The sequence below is a fragment of the Argentina anserina genome, chromosome 1 (genome assembly GCF_933775445.1).
Source record: "Argentina anserina chromosome 1, drPotAnse1.1, whole genome shotgun sequence".
NCBI lineage: Eukaryota > Viridiplantae > Streptophyta > Magnoliopsida > Rosales > Rosaceae > Argentina > Argentina anserina.
In genome coordinates this window covers 1479276-1491980 of record NC_065872.1, presented here as the reverse complement: position 1 = coordinate 1491980, position 12705 = coordinate 1479276, and the positions used below count along the sequence as shown (strand labels likewise).

Genomic DNA, 12705 nt, shown 5'->3' with positions numbered 1-12705 from the left:
TGTCCAGCCTCCAGAGACTCTAAGTAAAAACCAAAGTACCCAGTAAGATTAGAAACAAATTAAAACATAATCAAGTCAAATAAGAAAACCCAATTGAAAATAATCTTATATAAGCTTACAAATTGTTGATGAAGTATGAGAGAGTGAGGTGTAGAATTGAATGCGCAGTAGTAATGGAGAGACTAAGAGGGAGGTGAGATTTTGAATCTTTGATGGAATGAAGGAGATTTGTAGAATGCACTGAAGTGAGCAGTTGATAGAGAGTGGTGGACTGAGATAATTGAGAAAATTGAGAGTTATATCGGGAAGGATAAAGAAGAGTGAGAGTATTAGTGATTTAGTGTAGTACCAAGCAGTTGATAGAGAGTGAGAGACTGAGAGAACTTAGAATTATATCAGGAAGAATATAGAGAGTGAGTGTTAGTGATTTAGTGTAGTACCAAACAGTTGATAAAAAATGAGAGACTGAGAGAACTTAGGAATTATATCGGGAAAAATATAGAGAATAGAGTATTAGTGATTTAGTATAATAACAAAAAATATATATATACCTACATTTTTTTTTTCCCCAAAATTATGGGGTGGGCTTGAGCCCCCCTAGCTCTTGCCTGCATCCGCCGCTGAGAGAGAGGCCGATGTGGGGGAGGGAGAGTTCATATAATATATGGTTTCAAAGTTTCAACTTCCAATTAGTTTCTGGTATTCCTGTTTTCTCTAGTACTGTTCATCATCTGGATCTGAATGGTGTGTTAAGTTGTTTAATTAGTAGAGAATTCATGTCTAATTGTCTAAGCTGGAAGCCTGGATGGAATCAATAAAACTTGAAAGAAATGTGATTGTGAATCCTTGAGAGACAAGTTGGTCCTAATTATTTCTGCAGTAAATGTATAATATAGGACAGCCCTGCCATTCATTCTGAAATTGAGCTAATGCTTAGTAGCTGAGCAAAACATCCGTCCCACTTATGACATTGCCCTTCCGTCCGTGTTTATAAAACTAAATACCCCTTTATTCTTCGTGACAAAGGTTGTTACAGTCCAACCTTCTGTGTTTATACTTCCATTCTACTAGTATTATGCAATCTCTTTTTGTATGATACACGTAGCTAACTTTGTAGCAAGGAATATGGCTGTTGCGTTACAAAATTTCTGTGGAGTTACATGACTGAAAACTTTGAAATATAATGTGATGACATGGTGAGCAATTAGTTCAGATTTGGAAACATGGAATTGGCTGAACTACTCCAAAGGCAGTGCCGTAGGCATTTTTGCAGCTAGAAGTTACATTTTGTCCGGGTATAGCAGATCGAAGGTATATCGACTTCAACAATATCCCAGTGCAAGGAACGGAGAGAGTGCAATTCAGATTGATGGAGATATTGGTCCTCGATGTTCCATAGAAGTTTTTGAAGGAGACATCTCTTATTTGAACACCAGTTGTCTATAATCATGTATAAATGCACAAATATAAGCTACTAACATAATGCTTGGTCGTTCTACCAATATCATGAAGGGCTTGTGGCTAGTGAGTTTAATTACCAGTTCCTTGCAGGCACCCCTAACGTTACAGTAGTTTTGATCGATGATGATGGGGTTCTTGACAGAGTCCAGGAAGAAATCTTCGAATCTGACCCCTCGAACATTACCCCTGCCGACCTTAATGCATTTTACAAGAAGAAAATGGTACTTCATAACGCTTGATTTGTTTTTCAAGTTAAGAATTCGTGGTTTAAATGTCATACCACTCATACCTGCCATGTCTTTATCCGAGCTCCGTTCGTAGTTCCTAGGAGGGTGACATTGCTGACATGAATGTTCTCTACTTGAACGACATTCCCGGATTTCCCTAAGCTTCCAATGCTGTTTCCAAACAGAGAAGGGAAACATATTTGTTCACTAAATTATGTGTTGTAATTGTATATGCATCACTTGTGTTGTTTTCTACTATATGTTACCTTATTCCATGACCAGGACCGCATTTGATGTATGAGATGACTATATTGGATATATGGTCTCCAATTGATATACAATCATCACCTAGTAGCAACAATAAACATATTCAGACTGGTGAAAATGAAATTTGAAAATTTTCAAGTCAAAATTAGCAAAATCTTGTGTACATACCAGAGCCTATGATTGTGTTGTTGATGATGACATTTCGAGAGGAATGAATGTGAATCCCATTAGTGTTGGGACTATTTCCTGGAGCTTCAATTTTAAGATTTTCAATCTTGATTCCATGACATCCCTGTATCGTGACATGGGCTTGGGAGCTGTTTATAAAGTGAATGTCTCTAATATAGCTATTCTGGCATGATAGAACCTTCAAAGCCTGCACTTCATCATCACCAAATTTATAACTCCGGTATATATTTTCCACTAGATGTTAATAAGTGTATCGGATATACAAAATAATCAAATTTTCCTATGGTATGGGACTAGCTATTTACCGTTGGAGCCAGTGAAGTGCATCCCTCCTGAAAATGAAGGTTCAGCAGATTTAGGAACTGCCATATCAGAAACTAAGTAATGAAGCACATTTTAGAACTAGTTATTGCTTTTGTTTGTTTTCGAGATTGAAGTTTTTGTACCAGTTTGGGATGATATCTGCAAGACTGATTCCACCAGCCGCTTCCTCTTCCATTGATGCTACCAGGGCCAGCAAGCTCGAGTCCATTAACACCATGAAAAGCTAGCCATTGACCTGGATCAAAGTCCCTCCATGCTTCAGGTGACTTTGGTGCCAAAATTTTACCTAATATCTATATACGTCAATCAATCACCAGTAAAAGATTCATTTTGCTATAAATTCCAGCAATTGAAGAAAGACAATATCAGAAAAAATAATTGACATACCAAAAAATGAATCCTTTGGGGTTTGCATGGACCATAGAAAGTGATTGGATTTACAAGAAATCTCAGTTTGGGAATAACTAGAGTTGATCTTTCAGCTTCTGAGTTACATGTTGCATTCCATGCCTCCCAGAATGCCTTCAAAGTTTCAGAAGATGTAGTTCAGATTTCAGATGTATAAACCAAATAAGTAAAATATATATCTGACTGATAAGTAATAAAATTAGTACCAGTGCATTGTCTTTATGGCCACCACTGACAGCTCCATAGTCCAAGACATTAAAAGTAGCCCTTGTTGTGTTTGCATGTTCATGTTCTGAAGATGCAGTAATCACAGAAACTATCCCAAGAAAAAGTAGAAATAGATAGCTCCCCTGCAAATGCATGGATGAATTCGAATGAGAAAGGACAAAAAAATTCACAAAACTTACTCTTGAATTAATTGTTCTTGATTTTTACAATTGTTATGCAACAGCTTTTAACATCCTCAAGAAGAATACTTGGTTTTTTTCTTGTGAGGGGAGCCTCAAGAAAGAATACTTAATCCTCCTGAATAATCCTAATCTTTAAGGTAAAAAACCAAACTTGAGTTTGACCCGAAGAAATTCCTCATTATTTTTAGGAAACTATGACATGAGAATGTTCGATGTGAAAAATGTTATTGATCAGAACCAAGAGATCTTAAACAACCAAATAAGCTTAAGGGGTAGTAAACAACAGCAAAGTAATTAAACTTATAGCTTTCCCTCATCATGGCATTTGTGGTATTAGACACCACCAATAACAAGCTGCAGACTTTATTTTATCTACAAAAAAATAAAGAAGAAAACCCATCAGGAAATAGCAAATGATATGGTTCCAGATAACAGCATTCTAAACTTGTTGATTCTTTCTCAGAAATGGTGCAGTAAAATAGACCTTCAAGTTGATAATGCTGGCAGTTATGATTATGAGAAATGAAAAACGTTTAAGCAACTTAAGATACCAATCAGTTCAATCATTACCCTCTTCAAATTCCAAATAAGGGCTGACAGTTTATGTAATAGAAATGAACGAACTCACAGAAGCTGCCAGATGATTTCTCTTAAGGTTCTTAGACAAATACTGTAATATTTCTAAGGCAATGAGAAACTGTGGTGACGGATAAAAAGCTTATTTGGTTTTGAAATGCCAAGGTATTCTCTTGAAAGTTGAGGCATGTTCTATGACAAGCTTACAAATATGCAGAGGCTATGGTGTGTAGTTCCTATTTTCCATAGCCATGGATTTGTGAAACCTTTTTTTTTTTTCTAATATTTTTCAAAGATCTAACCAGAAAATGAGGGAGAAGAATGAACGAAAACTTTTCATGAAGTGATTGAGATTCATACTAATAGATGATTAACAACCTGATATATCTAATAATGCAGTACTCAGAGAAGTTAGAAAACTTAATGTATCCACCTTACTGTGTATAAGTGACTAATACGCATGCCATTATGCTATCAATGACGTTTACACAATCTCAAACTGAGCATGACGCGGATAGTAGAAAATACATTAGTTGGCTAATCTGCTTTGATAGAGAAAAAAAAATATTCTTCACTTTGAGTTCATAATTTTAGTTATGGTACAGATAAGTCACACAAGTCACCATTCACAAAACAAGGAGGACAAGCTGATTCTTGCCCAGTTCTAAGTCTATTGTCAAAAAAAAAAAAGAGTTAGATATTGTATGACTAGCTACAGTTTATATAGTTATGGTTTCTCAGAAGGTCCCTCTAGTCTTATAGTCATACATGACTCCTTGGAAAGGTGAAGTGTCCCCTCTCGGCTGAGTAAGATAGAATGTGTTGCTTCCTTCGCGTAGTAAATTGCTTGGTACTATAATACTCCAGAACCAGAATCAACCATGGATGTCATGCCTTGCTATGGCATTGTCGTCACCTATTAGCCCTGTCGAAAAAAGAGGTGGCTCAGCATTCAAATTGTTAACAAGAATTTGCAACTCTGCGTAAGTGGCCGATGCCAATGCCAGCTGAAGCGTATAGTTTCCGGGTTTGACCACATTCTTGAGTTCAAACTGTATCTGCCATGTAGTTCCTACATACCGGCCATTTCCTACATTTCTAGTCACTTGAGCATAAAACCAATCTTTATGGTAACTGTTAGTACCAACATTGTAGATGAGGTCCTTGTTAGGGTAACGCTCATCATAACGTGACCACAACCCGTACTGCCTAAAGTTGTTCAACTGACTCCCCTTGTACAACTTGTTTATGAGAGTTGGATATGGATTCGGTACGTAGAACTCGGCAGCTGTGCGATCAGGGATGCCGATTTCCCACAATGTAGGACCGATTCTCAGAGGTTTGTCAGTAATACTATCCAACTGGATCCTGGTTCAATTGTAATGTAAACCTCATACTTGTAGTCTGCAATTATCCCTGGAACAGATGCATATAAACTATAGTTCCCGGGTCTAATATTTTCAATGATGAAGTAGCCTTTTTCGTCGGTTTTAGTCCAAAATTGGTACCCCTTGCTTTCCCTTTGCCATGATCCAACTTCTCCGGGTGCAGCCATTCCCACATAAGCCAATTTTGCCTCATGAAGCCCCTCAATGTATCGATCATGTACTAGTAACTGGCCCGAAACTGATCCACGTTGATCCGAAAGAGGAAAATCTTGAGAGCTAATAAAATTGTATGGCCAATTTTTAACTTCTTCATGCATTTGATCTTTGGCATTGTTCCATAGCGTACGGATCACTGAATGACTATCTGAGCTTGGAGCTGCCGAGTTAAGATAGACAAAGACAGGTCCGAAAACCTTTTTCCATGCCTCACCATCTTGAAACTTCAGCCCAACTTCTTTCCCAACATAATGAGAGCATGAAAACACAGTCATGGAAGTGGGTCCAACGTGGGAGGTTAGGTCCTGCTTGAAAGGACCAGCTATACGAAACTCATCACTAGCTGTGATCATCCAAAATCCCACCGGTGGTATTTGCTTATCAATAGAAATCCAACCATGCACCTTGATATCTTTGTCTTCAGCCGAGTACTGATACTTATCATCCACCTCCCCTGAAAATTCAGCTCTGCTCGTCTCATTGTTCAAGAGAACAGCTTCTTTATATGCAAGTGGCCTACCTAGTGCTCGGTCCTCGGCTGTTGGCATGAACCTTTGCCTAGTGTCCGATAGCGCCATATACCGAAACTTGGCTTGTTGAAGCTTGTAAGCCACTCTAAGTGTCTCCATGTCCCCTCCTGGCCACCCTTCAAGCCGCTCGAAGATGGCATATGTATAGAACCCCGAAGTCCCGAACATCCTTGCTGCATTATGTACCTTTTGTCAACATTCACCGGAACTGTCACGCCCCGGTGGAGGTCCACTTTGTATGCGGTCGTGAACGAAACTTCTACTTGGTCCGGCCTCGCCGTGATTACTTTAAACTGTGTTCCATGCAATTTGTACTGTGTGTTTCTCGTCTCTCCGGGGTTATTCCAAACCACATCCCAGTAGCCTCTGTTACCTTCCTCATTCTTGGTTTCAAGCAAATTGTCTATTCCTCCATAGCTTATTCCTATAACATCCCCACCAGGATTAGAAAATGTCAGTTGAACAAGCTTGTTATCCAACACAACTCCATGTCGTACCATCTTGATCTTGACCGAGTCAACGTGGTCATGTCTTGCTAGTCCGAGACTTCTTGGTGCTCTTCCCACAACAGGAACAAAGAAAAAACAACCCAAAACGATCCCGGTTAACAATAATGCCCCTAGAATCCACTTAACCGATTTCCTCATATATCAATAATCTTCTCACTTTCCGAAACTACTTTCTCGATTTGTAAATCTCTGACGGCATAGATTTCCGTCACATAAGTACTTATAGTGCACAACATCTGAACACCCCTTCTAAAAACAACCCCTATTACCATCAGGAATAGGGAAAAAAACCACCTAAATGAACTAGGAAAACCCCACTACTCAAGACTCAATCCCAGCCACAAATATAATCCAACGGCTCACAAACTACTTCAATACAGAAATTTCACTACTCGTTAACACACACCAGACTTTTCCCTCTCTCTCTCTTTCCCCCAAAATCTCAGAACAAATCAAAAGCTCTACAACAAGATCCAAATCCCTAATTTTCCAGGGAAATCAAATTTCCCGGGAAAACAAAAAAGGACTCAACTTTCCGGTACCCATTTCCGATCAAAACAATGGCCAATGCTTGGAAGCGAGAGAAGCCATTCAGACCCATCTTCCTCTTCATCTCCGCAACTCTCTTCCTCCTCTTCTTCTTCTTCATCTTCTTCCTCACATTTCAAAACCCGAGCTCCTCCCTAAACCCTAACCCCATAGTCCTCCAAACCCCCTCATTCCTCGGCCCAATCCAGCCCTTCAACTGCGACCTCTGCCCCCAATCCCACCCAGTCATCGCCAACGTCGTCGAGGGCCTGGAGTTTCCTTTTCTGTACTCACTTGCCGATTTGGGAAAGTTGCCGGAGAAGCCGCACAAGAACATTGTGAGAATGCTGAAGGGGAAGCCTTTCCGGCGGCCGGATATCTCGGAGACGATTCAGGAGGTTTTGGGGAGGTTAAGGAAGGAAGGGAAGGGAAATGGGGTTGTGGTGGATGTTGGGGGCAATGTGGGCATTGCTAGCTTTGCTGCTGCTGTTATGGGGTTTCGGGTTTTGGCTTTCGAGCCGGTTTTGGAGAATTTGCAGAGGATTTGTGATGGCATTTACTTGAATCGTGTTAGGGGGTTGGTTACTGTGTTTGAGGCTGCTGCTTCTGACAGGCTTGGGAATATTACTTTTCATAAGGTGGGAGATTTGTGTTCGTTTTGTTTATGTCTATGTTGGTTTTGTTATTTAGTTTGATGATCGAGAATGCATGAACTTAAGTTGTACATTGAATTGCTAGTATTGATGCATAGTTGAGGTTTTAGAGAAGAGGATGTCTAGTTGATGGCATAGGTTAATGTTCCCGTGTTGACTTGGCTCGGTTACTTAAACTTCATTTCTGGTTTAGAGTTGTTCACTTGCCAGAAAAATAGTACAACCATAAGCTGATAAGCATCTGCAAGTCTAGAACAGATGGCATTCGTATTGGCTTGCTACTTATCTCTTCTTTTTGCAGGGTTTAATTTTTGTTGATTTTGGTTTGGATTTGTGGTTTTTTGTCTAGATCGTAATGTTTGTGTTGTTTCAAGTTCTTGACATAAGCTAGTATCTCTGAAATGAGTTTCAAATCTAAGTCTAGCAAGCATTACATGTGAAATTTGAGGATACATTGGAGTGTAAAGTATTGTAAACGAGGTTACCGGATCCATTGTTGGTGAGTGATGATTATGCATGTGCCGTGGTAGTGTGTGTGCTTCCTTGTTAGACTGAGAATACAAAGGTGCAAACCTGAGGCTTCTCTAAGCATAGTTTAATCGGGTTTAACCTATTACTCTTTCATTATATTGTCCGGAAATAGATAGTTATAGATAGGCTCTTTAATGTTTCAATTAATAGTGTGTTGCTAATGTAAACCCTGCTTATGTTACCAGTTGGTTGGTCGTCTGGACAACAGTGCTGTTTCAGCCGCTGGTGCAAAGTTGGCTTTTAAGTCTAATGAAGAGATAGCAGTTCAAGTAAGGACCGTCCCTCTCGATGATGTGATTCCAGAATCTGAACGTGTTCTTCTGCTCAAAATTGATGTTCAAGGCTGGGAATATCATGTGCTGAAAGGAGCTAAGAAGTTACTATCAAGAGCTGCAAGTGAAGCACCATATCTCATTTATGAGGAAGACGAGCGTTTGTTGGAAGCCAGTAATACCAGTAAAGCGGAGATCCGAAAGTTCCTTTCAAGTGTGGGTTACCGTCACTGCACACAGCATGGCACCGATGCACACTGCACCAAGGAGAGGTAACACACTTTGTCTTCCACATATTATATATGTTGCTACAAGAAACAGATCCAAAGGATTGGTAAAAATATTCTGAGACAACTCGTACACGATTCTCTTAGTTGAGTTATTCAGTGATCTTTTCAAATATCACTATACCAACATGAGCAACTGCAATTTAAATGGTGGAAATCTCTAACATATCTGACTCCATGTCTGGTGGTTTGAAGAGGAGCTTTTTAATTGTTTTGGAAAACCTCCTGTAAGAAGACATTGTAAGGTGTTCTGGTGTTAAAGAAATTGTTCGTTGAGATTAACTAGATTCATGTGGCTGGCTTGTCACTAGTTTCTGGTTTTCATGTATCCATTCATTGTAAAATTTTGTTTTTTGTTGTTGTGTTGTTCTTTCTGATGCCCTTTTTTTCATGAGGATGTTGACTTCAATATTTGCTATCTCAATATTTCATAGTCGCCATCAATGCCAACAAACCAATAACCACCTTTCTTTATAGCAATCTGCTAGTGTGAGAGAAGCTCCCTAGCTATCTTCTTGAACTATTCGAGCAATTGCTATTCCAAATGGCATAAGCCAAGCAACAAGGACAAGTTTGTAAGAATCAGGAATCGTATACCCGAGGACTATTACCTCCAATGAGAGTTGCACAACCTTCTTTAAGAATTTCCCGTACATTTGATTTTCCCCTTCAAGAATCAAGAGTAGTGCTACGTTCACAAACAAGTTTTACAAAAAAACTAATATCTAATTAAGTGGCATCATGCTTGGCATATACTAATAATACCAAGGGTCTAAAAGCGCTAGGCAGTATACAGGCGTACAACCACCTCCTAGCGCCTAGACGGTTAGGCGGCGCCTAGGCGGTTTCAAATTATTAAATATTTTTTATTTTTTTATATTTTAACTATTTTAATGATTAAAAATATATAATGATTTTTAATATTAATTTTAAAAATACTAAAAATAGTCTAAATTCACAATAACTTAAGTAGAAAGTCCATAAAAAATATTTGAAGAAAAGATAAATAATGAAACAAATGCAATAATATTAAAGCTCAAGTTATTTCTCTCCAAATTATTTCCTAACTCATTCAGTATCGGACTCAAACTTAAAATTCATATTTCTTTCCTCTTCTTCTGTTGATGAGATTCAGTTTTTAGAAAATAGACAAAGAATTAGAGCAGCGGCATCTTTTAGGTTTTTTTAATGTCAAATGATGGTTGACCGCCTAGGACTGAATATGGCTGCCTAGACCGCCTAGCACTAAATAAAGCCGCCTAGAACCGCCTAGGCAGCCGCATAATTCACAAAACACCACAGATGGCCGCCGAGGCAAAAAGCGCGGCGGCGGGTGACCTCCTAGCGCCTAGGAAGCCGCATAATTCACAAAACGCCACAGATGGCCGCCGAGGCAAAAAACGCAACGGCGAGTGACCTCGTAGCGCCTAGGCAGCCGCCTAGACCGCTTTTTAGAATACTGAATAATACCATGTCATCATTTTCAAATGACGAATATCTAGCATTTTATATTTAAATTTTTCAAATTAGCCTAAAAATGATAATCATGATGATAAAACAACTTCCTTATCGGAATAAATAGTAAATGAAATTGGCCAAAACTAAAGGATGACTTGCTGTCTTTGATTATTCTAAATTGTAGAACTATTTTGATGAGCTAAAATCCCGTTAAACGATGAGGAGATAGATTGAGCATCCACTCAAATTTGATATAGGGTTCCTAACTATCAACTTTATATGTATAGTAGGTTCCATCTGTTCATCATCAAAGATTAACTATCACCCCACACAGCAACACGATTCACAGATGAGTATTTATCTTCACGGATGAGCATTAATTACGATGGATGTTCTTAAAGATTTAAAAGGGGTAGCTATAATGTAAATTATTTTATTACTTCGAGAAAAAAAAGATATATCCTATAAGATATATCGGTAATTTAAAAAAAAAATCGGAAGATCTATCATTTCATATATCTAAACTGGTGGCGGAGAGGAGGCAGCTAGTGTGGGTAATATATACCTTTACACAAGTCTTGTTGTAACATCGTTTTAGATGATTAGCATTTCATCCATGCAACTTACATTGTTTTTTATGAACGATGAATCTAACCATTATACACCACATAGTATAGTGTATGGTTTGTCTACTTTAATAATATACAGTTTGTATTTTTTGAATAATTGTTTTCTATTTTTTATTTATAAAAATATGAATTCTTTATATTTTTTGAAAGTTTCAGATTCCACCACTGGTTATGAAGACATTAAGTTGTTATTGATCATATCGGAGTTTACTAGATATATGTAATTCAGTATTCTTTAGGATCCGTGTGTCTATATAAGGTTGCTCGTTGTTTAATTTATTTTAACTAATAATTGTGAGAAACTTTATACATATAGGGATAGATAGGCATCTATCAACTAAATTGAACTACAACAGAAGTCTCAACACAATGGCTGCATTTTGATCATCATCATCTCTATCATCCCAAACCACCATCAGCATCATCATCACTACCATCTCGCAGCTCTCCTAAAACAAATCCAAACCGATCGACCATCTCCATAAGCACAAGCGCCACACGCCCTAAGAAGATGCTCCCTGGCCATGTTGAGATACAACCCGTACAACTTTAAATTAAAATCTTTCTCAAACTCGCCGATGAAGTATTCATGGTCTGAAAGAAACCGGTTAGATTCCTCATCACCATCCAACGTAAAGGAGGCGCGTATAATGACGTCGTGGGGGATGGGGACAACAGGCTCACCTCAGCCAGCTATCTCGGCCTCACGGCGAGCTCGGAGAGCTAGGGATGCCGCCCATTGAACAGGCCTCCTGGCAACCAACCTAGGTCGGGCTTATACTTAAACTCTAAAGCATTTGGCGGCTTGGATGCAGTTAGTGTGGGGAATATGTACCTTTACACAAGTCTTGTTGTAATATCGTTTCAGATTATTAGCATTTCAGCCACACAACTTTCACTTTTGTTAATGAATACACTACATATGACAGTGTCTGATTTGTGTCTAGATATGTAAGACTTTTGATAGAACCAGCACATTTTGCAAGTATGGTTAGAATGCACTTGATATGTTCAGGTCATACAAACGAATGATTATATATTCCCTTCCAGTAGACATATATTGTGAATCCTATCACAAGATTAAGCTTGACCCACTTAATAAGATACATAAAAAAAGCATGTCATATAATAAAAATTCATCTCTTAAGCTAAAAAAAGTTTATGACATGTTTTTTTTTTTTATGTTGGCACAAATATTCTCGAGAGCGGCCAGCACCACAACTGCACAACATCATCATATGCCCTAAAGGAATTTTCTTTTTCTTGAGCGAAAAAACAGTTATAAAACACCGCCACGAGAGCGGCCAGCACCAGAGCAATCAAGTAAGAGGGCTCGGGGTTAGCCTGAGGAGGGATACCATTACAAATGCATGCATTAACAACGGAGAGACCGACCATAACAATAGAGTCCGCTAAGAAATTGGTTTCACGGAAGATATGCTCAGTGAAAACTTGCGAGAATGACTCTAGGAGAGATTTTATATCTCTAATCAAAGTCATATAATCCAGGGAGTGTCTTGATTTCCTTTTACCAAGTTGATGAGCGAGCCAGATCCCCTCCAATATGGATGGAAGGGATGCGTAAGTCTTGGGCAGCAAGTAATCCATTCTTTAGGGCTGAGGCCCGAGGCTTCCCGACAAGGACAAACAAAGATGGGATCCTTCTAGCACCAGAGCAGATAGGCATGTCATCAAAGTTAACAAAACCCCAAGCAACATCCTTTACTCTACAGCTCCATCAAAGTTCAATTTGCACCAATTTGGGGCAGGGGCATCTAGATGCCCGATGCGCTGGAGGAGTTTGCAAAATAGTTTTAAGACATTAAGTTTATTGAGTTATGA

At 38.8% G+C, this 12705-nt stretch overlaps 2 protein-coding genes and 1 pseudogene across 2 annotated transcripts; 1 reads left to right on the top strand and 2 right to left on the bottom strand.

Annotated features, from left to right (window-relative positions):
• Positions 1-1209: 1209 nt before the first annotated feature.
• LOC126792842 (probable polygalacturonase At1g80170) lies at positions 1210-3238 on the bottom strand. Its single transcript, XM_050519323.1, has 9 exons — positions 3083-3238; positions 2856-2990; positions 2591-2761; positions 2450-2476; positions 2124-2331; positions 1955-2036; positions 1751-1859; positions 1539-1655; positions 1210-1440 (listed from the first exon to the last, which is right to left on the bottom strand). Exons 1-9 carry the CDS (start codon positions 3236-3238, stop codon positions 1210-1212), a joined length of 1236 nt encoding a protein of 411 aa, XP_050375280.1.
• A 1351-nt stretch (positions 3239-4589) lies between these two features.
• LOC126792831 (probable rhamnogalacturonate lyase B) lies at positions 4590-6643 on the bottom strand (annotated as a pseudogene).
• Positions 6644-6954: 311 nt separating this feature from the next.
• Positions 6955-9364, top strand: LOC126792606 (uncharacterized). Its single transcript, XM_050519034.1, has 2 exons — positions 6955-7671; positions 8403-9364. The coding sequence occupies exons 1-2, from the start codon at positions 7066-7068 to the stop codon at positions 8763-8765; spliced, it is 969 nt and encodes a 322-aa protein (XP_050374991.1). The 5' UTR covers positions 6955-7065; the 3' UTR covers positions 8766-9364.
• The last annotated feature ends 3341 nt before the right edge of the window (positions 9365-12705 follow it).

Bases quoted from the DNA above. Each gene is read 5' to 3' on its own strand.
- LOC126792842 (XM_050519323.1), bottom strand. From the start codon at position 3,238: ATGCATTTGCAGGGGAGCTATCTATTTCTACTTTTTCTTGGGATAGTT. The intron at 1,860-1,954 runs GTAACATATAGT...GTTTGGAAACAG, and splicing joins GGTCCTGGTCATGGAATAAG to CATTGGAAGCTTAGGGAAAT. The intron at 1,441-1,538 runs GTAATTAAACTC...ACATGATTATAG, and splicing joins GGGGTGCCTGCAAGGAACTG to ACAACTGGTGTTCAAATAAG.
- LOC126792606 (XM_050519034.1), top strand. From the start codon at position 7,066: ATGGCCAATGCTTGGAAGCGAGAGAAGCCATTCAGACCCATCTTCCTC. The intron at 7,672-8,402 runs GTGGGAGATTTG...TTATGTTACCAG, and splicing joins GGAATATTACTTTTCATAAG to TTGGTTGGTCGTCTGGACAA.